Source organism: Tachyglossus aculeatus, chromosome 19 (assembly GCF_015852505.1).
Source record: "Tachyglossus aculeatus isolate mTacAcu1 chromosome 19, mTacAcu1.pri, whole genome shotgun sequence".
NCBI lineage: Eukaryota > Metazoa > Chordata > Mammalia > Monotremata > Tachyglossidae > Tachyglossus > Tachyglossus aculeatus.
In genome coordinates this window covers 37,236,992-37,253,328 of record NC_052084.1, presented here as the reverse complement: position 1 = coordinate 37,253,328, position 16,337 = coordinate 37,236,992, and the positions used below count along the sequence as shown (strand labels likewise).

At 41.2% G+C, this 16,337-nt stretch overlaps 1 protein-coding gene across 4 annotated transcripts in view; it reads right to left on the bottom strand.

Moving 5' to 3' along the window:
• Positions 1 to 16,337, bottom strand: part of GRIK2 (glutamate ionotropic receptor kainate type subunit 2) — a 304,612-nt gene that overhangs the window by 17,542 nt on the left and 270,733 nt on the right. For all 4 annotated transcript variants that reach the window (XM_038760909.1, XM_038760908.1, XM_038760911.1 and 1 more), the window contains exon 15: positions 3,217 to 3,442. In XM_038760909.1, the coding sequence (XP_038616837.1) occupies positions 3,217 to 3,442 (226 nt within the window). The remainder of the gene's footprint in view (positions 1 to 3,216; positions 3,443 to 16,337) is intronic.

Genomic DNA, 16,337 nt, shown 5'->3' with positions numbered 1-16,337 from the left:
GAAACTCCCCTTCCAATCCATCAGGCCATAACTTCTTCCCATCTTCAAAGCCCATCTGAAATTTCAGGAACATCACTACCAACTCTGTTATTTGTTATATTCTACTCTCCCAAACTTTTAGTAAAGTGTTCTGCACACCATAAGCACTCAATAAATATGATTGATTAATTTATCTCCAAGAGGTCTTTCCCATTTTTAATGGTAATTTTTAAGCACTTACTATGTGCCAGATGCTCTACTAAGTGCTGGGGTTCCTCCCTCTAGATTGTAAGCTTGCTGTGAGCAGGGAATGTCTACCGTTATATTGTACTCTACCAAGCACTTAATACAGTGTTCTGCAAGCAGTAAGCACTCCATAAATATGACTGACTGAACAAATGAATGAAAAGTTGGATACACAGTCTTAATCCCCACTTAATAGATGAGTTAACTGAGGCACAGAGAAGTTAAGCGACTTGTCCAACATCATACAGAAGAGAAGTAGCAGAACCAGAATTAGAACCCAAGTCTGCTGAATTCCAGGCCCATGCTCTGTCCACTAGGTTACACAGCTTCAATTCATTTCTCCTCTCTGTCTCACACACCAGCCATGAAGTTATGTATTTTGGCAGACACGAATAGCACTTTGGCACACACTCCCTATTACTTTTCGTTTAACTCATTTTTACCCAGCTTCTCCAGTCTCAATAGCACAGTTCCCACTTCCTGACTACAAGTTAGTGAAGGACAACCCCTCTCCTCCCCTCTACCCCCTCCGGCAAACCTTTCTGGGGGCAGCATTATTAAGGCAGGGCAGTATTCTTACCACCTGATCTCTAAACACTGAAAGTGTGGGGTGGAAACTAGGAGAACGACAGGGGGACCTCGGGATAAAGACATTCCCTCTTCCACTATATAAAGACATTCCACTATACATCTCTAGTGACCCCCAAAACCTCTGTGCTTTGTTCCCCAACCAGCTCTGTTCCTACCAGTGGGTGAGGATTATCTGTTGGAGCCCAAGTGGTGGCCTTTTAGCTTCCTCCCATCACAATCATGGAAAAACTTCAAATTTTTCATGGCAGGCAACAGTGCCCCTCAGTTGAGAAGCCACTTTTCAAATAGCCACATGCCCTACAGAGGTGCCAGTTTTCTTTATGGGGATGAGAGCTGCTGATTTTGGAAATGATGAGGACTGAGGGGCAGGCTGTACAGAAGGAACAGACTTGGCAGCTGTCATTTTGGGTCTTTTCAGCCCTGATTGAAAACACTCAGGCCTTGTCAGAGAACTGGGATGTGTGATGTTGAATTCAGCTCAGAGAGCGTGAGGGTCATCAATCCCCTCACCCCCATGGAAGGGGTGTCACAGTGAGCAGGTGTATATTTTAGTGCCAGGGATTGGTTTCTGAATATTGGTGCATAGTTTGATCATTACCTTCAGAGGGACTGAGTTGACAAAGGCTTTATCAAAGTCTTTACCCAGATTTTAATATTCTACCAGTAGGATTTCAGAAAGCATGGAAAACACTGTCTGTTTACTAGCTGACTCTTTTGGTGGTCATTTGTGAACTACTGTGCTAAATATATGATCCCTGAATAGAAAAGTCATATTCCAATAAATGTATTCAATTGACAGGGACTCAAACACTGCTCTCCTAACTCCTAGTATGGCTATACTAAAACTGGCAAGTCTTGAGTGAAATGAAGAAAATTAAGGTTTGTTGGCCAGGACTGAAGGGGCTTCTACAGTTTGGCATTTAAAATGGCAATTGTATATGAAGACTTCACTTAAAATTAACTGGGAGTAATCTAGTGAAAGATTATGAGCCTGGGAGTCGGGAGATTTAGGTTCTAATCCCAGTTCGGCTCTTGGCCTGGATGGCCTTGGGCAAATCACTTTAACCACTTTGTGCCTCCGTTTTCTAACCAGTGAAGTGGGGACAAAATGTTCTCTCAAGTTGTAAATCCCTCACGTGTGGGACAAGGACTTTGTCAGAACCAGTCATCCTGAATTCATTCATTCAATCGTATTTGTTGAGCGCTTACTATGTGCAAAGCACTTTACTAAGTGCTTAGTATCTACCCCAACGTTTAGCACAATGTTAGGCAGAGCAAATGTCTAATGAATCCCACAGCTAACTAGGGAGGATGTTAATATTGGTGAGATACCTAACCTTTGCCACTATGATTATATTACAGTAGCAAAAAGATGAGAGAACTGCTGTAACAGCTTATTCTCATGCTGGAACCTGCTTGTTAGCAGCAATCCTTTCCACGAGGGGGCAATGCCAATACTCAAAGTACATGGCACAGCTAGTTCGGTTCTCTAAGGTGCTCTGGCCGCCCTTTGAAACCAGACACCAGATGGAATCTATGTTCATAAACCCCTTAGTTGATACTACAAGGCCCTTCTCTTTTGGGGTGCCCAATAAAAGGTGTTGGACAGTGATGATAAGGTTAAACTATCGCATCACCAGAAATACATCTGAACTTGAAAAAGTGAAGGGTGTAGCACTCAAACGCTAAGGAGATTTGGTTTACATCTACAAACACACATAGCCTACTTTCCCTCTTATTCAATCTTCTTATTTGCAAGGATCATCAACAGCCATTGTATTTGGTGAGTAGATTTCCCAAGCCCTCAAATGTCCCAGATGACAATGAATATATTAATAGTTTTCCCTCTGCAATGAGTTTGGACAATTCTTCACTTACAGGAAAATAGATAATATCTGATCACGAAATAGGCTCCCATAGATGCCAAGTATCTATATTGGGCGAAGGGTTGGAGAACAGGCTAGGATTGTAGGGGGATGTGGACTAGGCAGAGGCAGGCTACAAGGGCAAACAGTCCAGAAAGCCACCCTTTTGGGTCTTTTCAAACCCAACTGGAAGCACTCCAGCCTTGTCAGAAATGTGGGGTAAGCAAGGCTGAGAATCCTGCTCAGTGAGGTGTTGTGTAGCCCCTGTGGAGTGGACCCCTGTGCTCATACCTAAAAAATATTCACACCGTTATTATCAAAGAGCAATTCTATAATAACCTATACATAGACTGCTAGTCGGGGCTACTTGCATTCAGTTCACACACCATATTTTTTCCATCACATTGACATGTTGTAGCCCACTGCTTTGGGTCAAGTGGGAAATTTTGTGGCCTCCATAGCTCTTGTCATCCCCATTCCATCGCTCGCTGATAACAACAAAGAGTAATGAGTACAGAACAGACACATCACCTACCCATGGGGGTGCCAACCCCATAACCTTTTGAGTCGATAAGGCCTCCAATCTGTGTCAGGTTGCAGTTTCGTTGGGTGACGAACTCGATGGTTGTTGACTCCATCAGGAAGGCATAATCTGAGGTGAGCACCCTCTGGATCCCCTCTTCATTGCTTTTGACAAGAACTGACTGTCTCCGGCTACTCATAAAAGCCCACATTTTGTCGTAAGTGGAGATTTTTGACTTCTGAAACAAGACAGATAAAAGCAAGATTTCCCGTGAGACGAAACTTTCTTTGTTTTGTCTACATGGTATTTAAGTACTTACTATGTGCTAGACACTGTACTTAGAATTGGATAGATACAAGATAATCAGGTTGGACCAACGCTCAAGAGGCTCATAGCTTAGTCCCCATTTTACAGATGAGATAACTGGGGCACAAAAAAGGTAACAGAGAAAAACGCAAAGATCATTAGGGTACTGCGGCTAGATAAGTTAACTGATTTTATACTAGACAGTCTGGCTTTCCAATGGCTTGTCTCCATCCAGACCCGAAAATGGACATTCTTATGTCTGCTCTTTCACTCTGAGCTGAGATCCCCTCAAACACAGTTCCTGCTGAGGAATTTTGTTGCTCAGAGGCCATGCCCAACTTGGCACTGACCCAGAAAGAAAATGCAAAAATCCAGATGCAATTGGGGTTTACAGGAGACATCTCCCTTGCCCCCAACAAAAAGAAATGCTGTAGGATCAAGCAAAATCTACATGGTTCCTCAAACTGGTGGCAATGAGGTAATCATGTGATGCTGTGAGGCAAGAATAAGGAGTGTGATGTCATATATGTCTTGCCTAGTGTCAGGGAGGGTGGCTAGCCACCTACAGGCAGAGGTGGCTTTGGAGGAGTTTTTTTTTGAGGTGTTTTATCAGTTATTTCTGAGCCCCCAAAATCCTTAAGTGAATCAGTCAATTTAGTTTTTGTTGCATCAGCGAGAACTCAATCAAATGTCTTCTTACAACTTCCTCACCTTGAGACGGTGGTTATCAGGGTTCAGAGAGCATAAGTGAAGTCAGGCAGGGGCTGGCCTCCTTCCTGCTAAATTTAAGAGATGAGAAAATGCAGGGCTCAGGAAGATGCCTTTAATGAAGCTGCCAGATATGTTGTCATTTTGTTTTAAGAAGCTGAAGAGAGTGCCATTTAAAAATTTAAAATATTTGAGTGGAGAACTAAATAATAAATAGCTAATGTTGTATTTGTCTCTTGCCTAACTTAATAGAGATTTCTGACCTGGAAAGAGGTCAGGATTTTGAAGTCCTGAAATGACTAAGAAAAGAATTCTCCTGGGCATTTTTGAGGGCCTTGCAGTTAGTTTACAGTAGACATAATTGTTTTTCATGTGCAAGCCTATCAAAGAAAGGATGTCTGCTTTTCACACCACTGTAGATCTCTGGTTCTGTTTAAAGGAGCAAAAAAGCATCAGATGAAGAGTGTTACAGCAAGGGATCCTTATCTACTTTGTATTTTTCTGCAGTTAACTACCCACAGACTTAATTACAGTATTTATTAAGCATTTACTAGGTATGAAAGATCTGAGCTCTAAGTACTGTCAGATACAAATTAATCTGTTCAGATGTGTCGCTGCCCCGCAAGGGTTTCACAGTCTAAGAAGGGCATAGATTATTCATTCATTCAATTGTATTTATTGAGTGCTTACTGTGTTCAGAGCACTGTACTAAGCGCTTGGGAGAGTACAACAATAAATAGACACATTCCCTGCCCACAATGAACTTACTGTCTAGACAGGGGAAGAAAGACATTTACACAAGTAAATACATTACAGATTTGTACATAAGTGCTCTGAGGCTTGGAGAGGGGAAGAACAAAGGGAGCAGGTCAGGGTGATGCAGAAGAGAGTGGGAGAAGTCGGTGCGGGAGGGCGCTTAGTCAGGGATGACCTCTTGGAGCAGATGTGCCTTCAATAAGGCTTTGAAGTGAGGGAGAGTAATTGTTTGTCAGATTTGGGTAGGGAGGGTGTTCCAGGCCAGAGACAGGATGTGGGTGAGGAGTCAGTGGTGAGATAGGTAAGATCAAGGCAAATTGAGAAGGTTAGCATCAAAGTAGCAAAGTGTGCATGCTGAGTTGTAGGAGAGTAGCAAGGTGAGGTAGGAGGGGGACAGGTGATTGAGTGCTTTAAACTCAATGGTGAGGAGTTTTTGTTTGATGCAGAGATGGATGGGCAACCACTGGAGTTTTTTGAGGAGTGGGGTAGAAAAATGATCAGGACAGCAGAGTGAAGTATGGAAGTAAGCCATTATTATTATTATTATCTTCTTTGTATTGTTGAGAGGAGGAAATGGATGCCCAGAGATGTTTAGTGACTTGCCAAAGGCCATTCAGCAGGCCCAGCAGAGCTAGGCCTAGCATCGGTATTACTGATTCTTAGTCCCAAGCTCTTTCCATTATGCCAAAAAAGGATTAATTATTTTAATTAAAAAATTGTGTTGGGCATAACATGTGCCAAGTACTGGGGTAAGTACAGGATAACCAGGTTGAACATTGTCCCCGTCCCACACATGATTCACAATTTAAGGAAGGGGGAGAACATGTATTTCATCCTCATTTGATAGATGAGAAAACTGAGGCCAGATGAATTAAGTGACTTATTCAAGGCGGCAGAGTAGATAAGTGGCAGAGTGGGGATTAGAACCCAAACCTTGCAACTCCCAGGCCTGTGCTCTTTCCACTAGACTAAATTGTTTCTTGAATAAACAGTGTTCCTCTTCCTTAACAATGCCTGACATGATTAACTGAAGGTGAATGATCCACCAAGACACTACAGTATTTTGCCTCATAAGAAAACTGACCCTAAATTGCTGTTTATTTTCCCTGTCACCAATGTAAATTTGGCAGTTGCCAGCCTGGGATCTCTTCCCAGTCAGTTCCAGTGCCTCAGTTTTGCTGCTGATACTATCCAAATTAATCCATCATCAATGGCCAAATTTGTATTTTGAATTTCCTCATGGAGAGAGTGTGATTTGATGGTCCATAATACATGGTCAGACCGACATTTACAACCAGGCCAATGCCAATGAAGGTAATCTGGCTCAGTGTTGCTTTTTAATTTTTTTTCATTAGAGTAAATAAATCACCAACAAAACCGGAGCATATGTGCTAGAGAAGAGCAGCTGAGTCCCTATATGAGATTGTGTGACCCTGGTCACCAGGAAATTGGAGTTAATTTAGGCAAACAGGACTAAAGCCATATGCGGTTTATATCAAAGGTGAGAGGAGTCCCGTTTAGTCATCTGAGAAGCTTCAGTCGTTAGCAAACCTGACAGTCCTTGGAATAATTCTGGCAGTTTTCCTCGAGTCATCTGCACTCTTTCCTCCAACTCATATGAGAAGAGGGGCAGAGAGAGCTGCAGCTCTCAGCATTATGGGGAATTTTTGATTGTTAAATAAATGGAGTTGACGAAGGCCAGAGGGACAGCAGTGCTAAATCTGTAGTTGAAAACATCTCTTAAATAGTTAGACTAAGTGTGGAATATTCCATTCTCCAGTGGGAAGCCAGCCTGTCTGAATTTTTGGCAGCATAACTATGTCTTCCAGTGAAACGTTCCAATAAAGAGTAACACCCCGCTAGCCAGACTTTCTATTTTCCTAGTTAGGCACATAATAAAAATGATAATAATAATGGTATTTGTAAGCACTTACTACATGCCAAGCAGTGTTCTAAACACTGGGGTAAATACAAGGTAATCAGGGTGGACACAGTCCTGTCTGACATGGGTTTTACAGTCTTAATCCCCATTTTACAGATGAGGTAACTGAGGCACAGATAATTTAAGTGACTTGACCAAGGTCACACAGCAGAAAAGTGGTGGAGCCAGAATTAGAATCCAGGTTCTTCTGACACCCAGGCCCAGGCTCTATCGTATAGGCCACACTGTTTTCACTAAGGCAAGTGGCAGATACGTGGCGGAGCTGGGATTAGAGAAGCAGCATGGTATGGTGGATAAAGCATGGGACTGAGAGTAAGAAGGTCATGAGTTCTAATCTTGGCTGCACCACTTGTCTGCTATTTGACCTTGGGCAAGTCACTTCACTTCTCTGTGCCTCAGTTACCTCATCTGTAAAATGGGGACTGAGACTATGAGCCCAACATGTGACAGGGACTGTGTCCAGCCCGATTTGCTTGTATCCCCTCTAGCAGGTAGTACAGTGCCTGACACATAGTAAGCACTTAACAAATACTCTCCCCAGCTGCATGACATGGCACTTACCTCCCTATCCTATAGCTATAATTCTATTCGTTCTGATGATTTTGACACCTGTCTACATGTTTTGTTTTGTTGTCTGTCTCCCCCTTCTAGACTGTGAGCCCGTTGTTGGGTAGGGACTGTCTCTATATGTTGCCAACTTGTACTTCCCAAATGCTTAGTACAGTGCTCTGCACACCGTAAGCGCTCAATAAATATGACAATGAATGAATGAATGAAATACCATCATCATTAACCCACGCCCTCTGACTCCCAAGACTGTACTCTGCTACTAGGCCATGTTGCTTCCCTATGCTTTGTTTATGCAATCCAGCCAAACTGTCATATACCTGGCCAGGATGTAGTTGTGAATGGAGTGAGAAGGATGCCTCCATTCACTCATTCAATCGTATTTATTGGGCGCTTACTGTGTGCAGAGCACCATACTAAGTGCTTGGAAAGTACAATTTGGCAAAAGATAGGAACAATCCCTACCCAGCAACGGGCTCACAAAGGCTCTCATCCTGGTCCAGTCTTCAGAATCCCCCTTCTCTGTTTCCTGTGACAAAGTCACCAGGATTCATAATAATCTCTCATTCACAGCCAAAGAACCATCTCCCATTACTACAAGTCCAAATGATGTGCCATCATCGCCACTGTTTTTTTCCCAATTAAATGTCAAAGATAAACTGCCAAACTGCCTGGAACCAACATGACAGTGAAATAGATTTGTAAGCTCCATGGTGGTGTCTTTTTCTATTGTTTTACTCTCCCAAACTATAGTACTGTTCAGCGTTTTTCTCATGGGTGTTCAGTACATAAATCAATTGTATTTAATGAGTGCTTACTAGTTCCTTTGAGTGCTTTGAAAATGTTTTACCTATACCCACTCTCTTGAAGAAATCGGATTTGCACCCTTATTCACCCCTCCTTCAGCCCCACAGTACTTACGTACACATCTGTAAGTTATTTATATAAATGCTTATCTCCCCCCTTCAGACTGTAAGCTCGTGGTCAGGCACCATGTCTACCAACTCTGTTTTATTGTACTCTCCCAAGCATTTAGTAGAAGTGCTCTGCACACAGTAAATGCTCAATAAATATGATTTCTTGAACTTATTAGGTCTCACAGCTTCAACTACCATCTCTAGGTAGATGATTCCCCAATTCTGTGTCAGTGGCCCTGATCTCTCTCCTTCTCTGCAGTCTTGCATTTTCTCTTGTCTTCAGGGCATCTCTACTTGGATGGCCCAGTGATAGTTCAAAGATAACATGTTTAAAACAGAACCTCTCATCTTATCACCCAAACCCAGTCCTTCCCCTGACCTTCCCATCACTGTAGACACCACCACCATCCTCTTCGACTCACAAGCCCACAGCCTTGGCCTTATGCTGCCAATTCTACCTCCACAATAACTCTAAAATCTGCCCTTTCCTCTCCATCCAAACTGCTGCCACCTCGATCCACACTCATCATTTTCTGCCTTTACTACAACAGCCTCTCTGATGACCTCCCTGCCTCCTGTCTGTTCCTCTCCAAACTATACTTCACCCTGCTGCCTAGATTGAGCCCACTGTTGGGTAGGGACTGTCTCTGTATGTTGCCAACTTGTACTTCCCAAGCACTTAGTACAGTGCTCTGCACACAGTAAGTGCTCAATAAATACGATTGATTGATTGATTGATAGTTTTTGTAAAAAAAAGTGCAGCCTTTATCTTCCCACTCTTCTAAAACCTCCAATTGTTGCCCAACTCAATCAGCTTTCCCCAACCTACCTTATCTCACTGATCTACTACAACCCATGCATGTCCTCTAAGCCAAACTAATCACTGTACCTCAATCGGGGTCCGTCTCCCCACAGTCTTGTCTATCTTGGCAATCTCGTCTATCTCTTTACCGGCCTTTGTCCAGATTCTCCGTCTGCCCTGGAACTCCCTCACCTTTCATATCCAAGTGTCCACCTTAAAACAGTGTTTGCCACAAGGTGAGTGCTTAACAAATACCATAAACCATCACTCTCCCCATCTTCAAAAACATCCTGAAATCTTTCTCCGACTAAGCCCTCATTACCCTATTCACTATCCTTTCTGCGTGGCTATGCACGTAGATCTGTACCCCCTCAGCACTAGATATCCATCCCCCCCCCCATCATCCCTAAAGGACTTATGTACATATACTTATGCCTTACCATTTCCTCTATCTGTATTTATTTCACCGTTTATCTGTCCCTCTAGACCGCAAACTCTTTGTGGTCAGGGATTGTGCCTACTGACTCTATCTTACTTTCCAAATGTTTAATTCAGTGCCCTGCACACTGTAAGTGCTCAATAAATGTTATTGATGTATTGAAATGCTACCTCAAATGGGAGTTCCAGGTATTTGCATAATGGTTAGATAGATGCAGATATTAACAAGCTATACTGTTCACTAGTGCTGAGTCCATGTCAAAAGTCATTTAAGTGGGGAGTAAAAAGTTTCTGGTAAACTTAAACTGTGAAGACCATTAAACTATGCAATTCAGTAGCAATTTTGGAATTTAGCACTTTATTAAGTGCCAGGATCATAGGTAGATACAAAATAATCAGATAAGACACAGTTCCCCATCCCACAAGGTGCTCACGATCTAAAAAGTAGGAAGACGCAGGTTTCTTATCCCCATTTTACATATAGGGAAACTGAGGCTCATAGAGGCATACTGACTCAGCCAAAGTTATCCTACAGACCAGTGGTAGAGCTAGAACCCAAATTCCTACCTCCCGGTCACATGCTCCTTCTGTTAGCCCATACTGCTACTAAAAGTATGTGCTCAAATAATAATTACTGTTTCAACAATCAATTGTACATATTGAGCACTTACTATATGCAGAGCACTATATTAAGCACTTGGGAGAGTAATAATAATTGTATTTCTTAAGCACTTACTATGTGCCAAGCACTGTTCTAAACACTGAGGTAGACACAAGATAATCAGGTAGTCCCACGTGGGGCTCACGGTTTTCATCTCCATTTTACAGAGGAGGGAACTGAGGTACAGAGAATTTAAGTGACTTGCCCAAGATCACACAGCAAACAAGTGACAGAGCCGGATTAGAACACAGGTCCTCTGACTCCCAAGCCCATGCTCTTTCCTCTAAGCCACAGTAGACATTTTCCCTGCCCACAAGGAGCTTAGAGTCTAGTTTCATATATAGTCTCCTCTCCAACCAGATCTTCACAGCACTTATTTTCCACTGTTTCTACTTTCCTAATAAGTCATTAATCATGAATCAGATATTAAATATCTTTGAAGTTATATTTTTTTAATTATCATTCCTATTTCTGAACCAAATCTTGGGGATGAGTGATCATCTAGTTAAAAAATGTCATTTGTCACTCTGGCAGGATAGGAACAATGTGAGAGATCATTAACTCATCATTCCAAATACACTTCATTCTTTTCCAGCAATTTCTACCTCATGAACTTCTGAAATGTGGGCATTTGCCAAGCAAAATTAGCTTCATGAACTTTTGCCTTATCCAGGGATTCAAATCCATCTTCTGTTTGGCATGTGCCAGATAATTGTTAGGTGGCCTCTACCATACTAACTGCTGGCTGATTCTAGAGTGTTTGTACAAGGAGAGGGCAGATAGCATTTATTAGTTCCAAAAATAAATGTAGAGAATTGTAATGTGAATATTTGTTACCACATGAGAATACATTTTAGAACACTTTTCTCTCCATAAACCTCCCACCCCTACTGAATGCCAAGAAGGCACCATTCTGGATAGTAAAATAGAGTTTCTGATTGACAGAAACTTATTTGCTATAGTTTCCCGTTTTTACTAAAAGGCTGATTGCCTTTTGAAATATCTAAACTACCCCTCTGGCAAAACCAACAGACTCTATTGAATAATTTAAAATAACAAATATCCACATTATAATTCTCTAATGTACAAATTTTTTTCTACCCAGTTTTGAAGATTCCTCCTATACAGCACATTGGAAATCCAAAGTGTACTAGCTCAGCAAATAACTTTTATTTTTATCCTTTCAGTGCAAAATAACAAAAAATGCCAGAACCATCCATAATAAAACTAAATGTCATCATTATGCATCACAGAACATTACAAACTGTATTGCTCAAAATTATCTTTGAGGAAAGGCACTGCATTATTATTAAAATCATTAGTGGAAAACATTAGGAAGCTCAACAAATTCTCATCACAAATGTGCCCTGCCTCTAACATTGCCACACACTAAAAATCACATAACTGCATCCATAAATCTGTAAGTCCAGAAAGCATTAACCCAAATGAACAAATGCTCCTACTTGCATTCTGTTCCCTCTGCCTCTGACAATAGCACACAGTTGTCATTCTTATACACAAGCCTGTTCTGATAATCCCAAATCCTCTTTGCATAAATAGATCTGGTCTAAACATTTATAGACAAGGCTCCTCCAGCTATCCTTTGGCTTTTAAAAAGAACATCTGTATGTAACAGACTTATTTGAGACATTCTATTAATTCAACTGTTGTCCTCAACTTATACAGAGAGCAAGCATAAGAAGGCACATGTATGGGGGATTGTGAATTCATAGATTAATAGAGCTGTCTTTATAAATGCATGAGGCACGAAGTAGTTTCTACAGTTCTGGAATTTGAATAGCATCATATGCTCCCAAAACACAAGTACAATTCCCCAGAATCAATCAGTCAATGGTATTTATTCAGCGCTTAATGTGTGCACAAGTTCCTATTGGCAGGGTACAAAAGTAGCCATAGCTTTTATTGTTGATCTGAAGATGAGAACCAGGGATGACTTTATTACATGCAGTAGTGCAATTTCCCTTCCCTTCTAAACTTCTATTTTCATCACCTTCCTCCTCCCCATTCTTTCTTGCCTTCTGGGTAGAAAACCTTGTACTAAGTTCTGGGGAAGAAGACAATAAAGGATGAGTTCCCATCCCCATGGCTGAAAATATCTCATATACAGATTGTCCTTTTTCTTGCTGATGGATTAGCCACTTGCTATGTCTGTTGCCGTATCCAAATCTGTAGAAATCTCGATTGTGCCAAAGCCTTTTTTATTGGCCAAAGAACAGGAGAGGTCAGATAGGTTACTGTCACGGAAATCTTATTAGAATTCATTTAGAGGACACCATTCTCGCCACCCTTGCTGAATATCAAGAAGGTACTAGTCCAGATGATCTATCTGATGCAGTTTGCCCCTTTCATACCACTGTTTCATGCATTGTTTGAAACTCTGCTTCACTTTGCCTTTTAAAATGCTTACTCTGTACTCTCAGTTACCATATGTCCCCTTTCAGTTCACCACACAGCTGATTCTTGGGTATTTTGCCATCATCCATCTTCCTCACATGTCCTGTACAGTGAAGGTCATTACCGATAACATGACCTCAGCGCTGGCAAACTGACTGCACTGTGACCTAATTATTGAGCCCAGATCTTGTCATATGATGCTGAGTTTAGTTCATAGTGTAGTTGATGGAATTGCTGGTAATAATGGAGATGTTTCCTATAGTGGTTCCAAAACTCACGTTTAGTGAGAGGACTAGGCCATACTACGGTGCATTTAGACCTTCACTTTGATATTGAGCTTTGGTATAAAAGTCTGGCTGTTGCCCCACTCCATCAGCCTTCCAAAGGACACATTGGCCTCTGATTTAGTTTTCATACTTACTTGTCCAACCATGCACTGTTAGGATAATTTATTAGAGAGTTGAGGGGTGACATTAAACTCCGTGCTTCCACTGAATATCTGTGGTGGTGGATAGTTATACCGGATGTGAGAAAAATAATAAGAATTAGGCATCTGAACAATCTGTCAAGGAGAAACCATACTGACTTGACCAAATCTGTGATATATTAAACTTAAAGTAAAGGACTTTATTAGTAGAATTAGAGGACCTGAGTTCAGGTTCTAATCCTGACTCCAAAACATTCATTCATTTGTATTTATTGAGCGCTTACTGTGTGCAGAGCACTATACTAAGTGTTTGGAAAGTACAATTGAGCAACAAATAGATACAATCCCTACCCAACAAGGGGCTCACAGTCTAGAAGTAGTCACATGTCTGCTGTGTGACCTTGGGCAAGTCATTTAACTTGTTTTTGCCTCAGTTACCTCATCTGTAAAATGGGGATTATGACTGTGAGCCCCATATGGGTCATGGACGGTGTCCAACCGGATTAACTTGTATCTACCCCAGCACTTTGCCCAGTGCTTGGCATATAGTGAGCACTTGAAAAATACCCTTACAAAAAGAATTAATTCTGTTGTGGACTTAAATATACCTTCATGGAGGAAAATGATTTGACTCTGTTGAGAAAGTGAAAACTACAATTTAAAGTACAGTTTCCCTGCCATATAACACTCTTCTAGATTACACCTTAAAAATAAGTACTGTATTCTCTAAAACACACAAAAATCTAGTTAATCTTTCATTACTGGATATATTTACATTGCTGTTTAATCCTGTAACAGTATTGTGTTTTATCTTGATCACTTTTTTGGACCTTGGGAGTGCACTAAAGAATTTTATTTCCAATGATTATCCATACTTCATTTAAAGCTCATCCACTTAACACGGTATTTTTCTGTATTCATTTAAGAGCTCTAGTGTGTGCAGAGTACTGTATTGAGCACTTGGGAGAGTACAATGGAATTAGTAAATATCATCCCTGCCCTGAAGACCCTCCAATCTAGGGAGTATAGATAAGAGGAACAGAGGGCCTATTGAAAAATCTATCTGCATCCAAGGGAAGTAAGAGTTCAGTTCTCCTGTTATTCCTAAAAGAACACTAATAATGATTGTAATACTTAAGTACTTTTTATGTCCTAAGGGCAGGGGTAGATATAAGCTAATCAGATCAGATTCCTCTGTGGGTAGGGGAGAATAGTCCCGCCTGTATAATCAAGAGTACTAAAATGAAACAAAAGGAAAGAACCTTGTTTCACGACACATATAGGAAGAGTTCAATGAAGTTAAGGACTGTACTAATTAACTATGATATTTATTAGGTGCTTACTGGGGGAGCTAGAGGAAGCTGGGGTTCAAACTGAGGCCAGTGGAAGAGCTATAATAATAATAATTATAGTATTTTTTAAGTACTTACTCTGTGCCAAGCACTGTACTAAGCTTTGGGGTGGATACAAGGAAATCAGGTTGGACACAATCCCTGTCCCACAGAAAGCTCACAATCTTAATCCCCATTTTACAGATGAGGTAACTGAGGCACAGAGAAGTTAAGTGACTTGCCCAAGGCCACATAGCACACAAGTGGCGGAATCAGAATTAGGACCTATGACCTTCTGACTCCTGGGCTCGTGCTCTATCCACTACGCCTTTCTAAGTTTCTTGATTCCCAGTGAATCAATCATATTTATTGAGCACTTACTATATGTAGAGCACTGTACTAAGTACTTGGAAGAGTACAGTGCAACAGAATTAGCAGACACATTCCCTGCCCATAACAAGCTTACAGGCTAGAGGAGGGGACAGATATTCATATGAATAAATAATTTGTAATATATAATTTAAAGATGTGTACATAAATGCTGCAAGGTTGGGAGTGGGGCCAATATCAAACGTCCAAAGGTCACAGATTAAAGTGCCTAGACAATGCAGAAGGGATAACGAACTGGGGTAAAGAGGGCTTCAATAGGGAAGGCCTCTTGGAGGAGATGTGTAAAGAGTCCCATATACAGTGCTGTACCTACAGTCAGTGCTCAACAAACATCACTGATTGATTTGGATTTGTCTTCTAAATAATAATAATGATGGCATTTATTAAGCACTTACTATGTGTAAAGCACTGTTCTAAGCACTGGGGAGTTTACAAGGTGATCAGGTTGTCCCACGGGGAGCTCACAGTCTTAATCCCCATTTTGCAGATGAGGTAACTGAGGCCCAGAGAAGTTAAGTGACTTTCCCAAGATTACACAGCTGACAATTGGTGGAGTTGGGATTTGAATCCATGACCTCTGACTCCAAAAGCTGAGCTCTTTCCATTGAGCCTTGCTTCTTGGATCACCTACTGCCAGTATTCTCAAATGCATACTCCCTGAACTATAGTGTAAATTCACGTTCCTGCACAGTCCACCTGACCTGATTTAGAGCAGCAGATGAAAGAAAAGTCAAGGGAACAACATCAAAGGTTCCATACTTCTTTGATTGGCATAAAACTTTGAAAGCTTTAGACTACTTAAAGGTACTTAGTAGCCTCAGTCAGTCTGTTCCAAGTTCTTGAAAATGATCCACAGGGCTATGCTTGGCTGGGGAAACACAGTGAAGTGTTTGGATGGAAACAGCATTTCTGCGAGGATGCTGGGCTTGAGCAATCTCAAAACTGTAAGATTGTAACTAGCCTGCAAGCTCTCTGTGGTCAGGGAAATTTTTCCACCAACTCTATTGCATTGTACTCTCCCAAGCACTTCGTACAGTGCTCTGCGAACAGTATGTGCTCAGTAAATACCATTGATCAAAAAAGGTAGAAAAAACAGTAAACATCATGGTTTATTGTAAAATCCTTGAGGGCAGGGATTATATCTGCAAATTATATTGTATTCTCCCAAGTTCTTGTTTTGATTGCACATTATGCATTCTATTGATTGAGCATTCTATTGATTGATTAATTCAGGCGACTAAAGTGAAACCAGGGCAACATCATTTCTGATCTCTTCTCCATCACACATGGAGGGAGCCGGAGCTGCATATCAACTCAATTTCACATAGTCTACTTTAAGACAGGCATGTTTGTGGATGCTAAATGGAACCTGAATCTCTTATGGACCTATGTGGTTTTTTTATTCGTATTTTCAATCATTTACTCTTTTTTATCCTGATATTTGTTTTACTGATTCCTACTATATCCTTATTC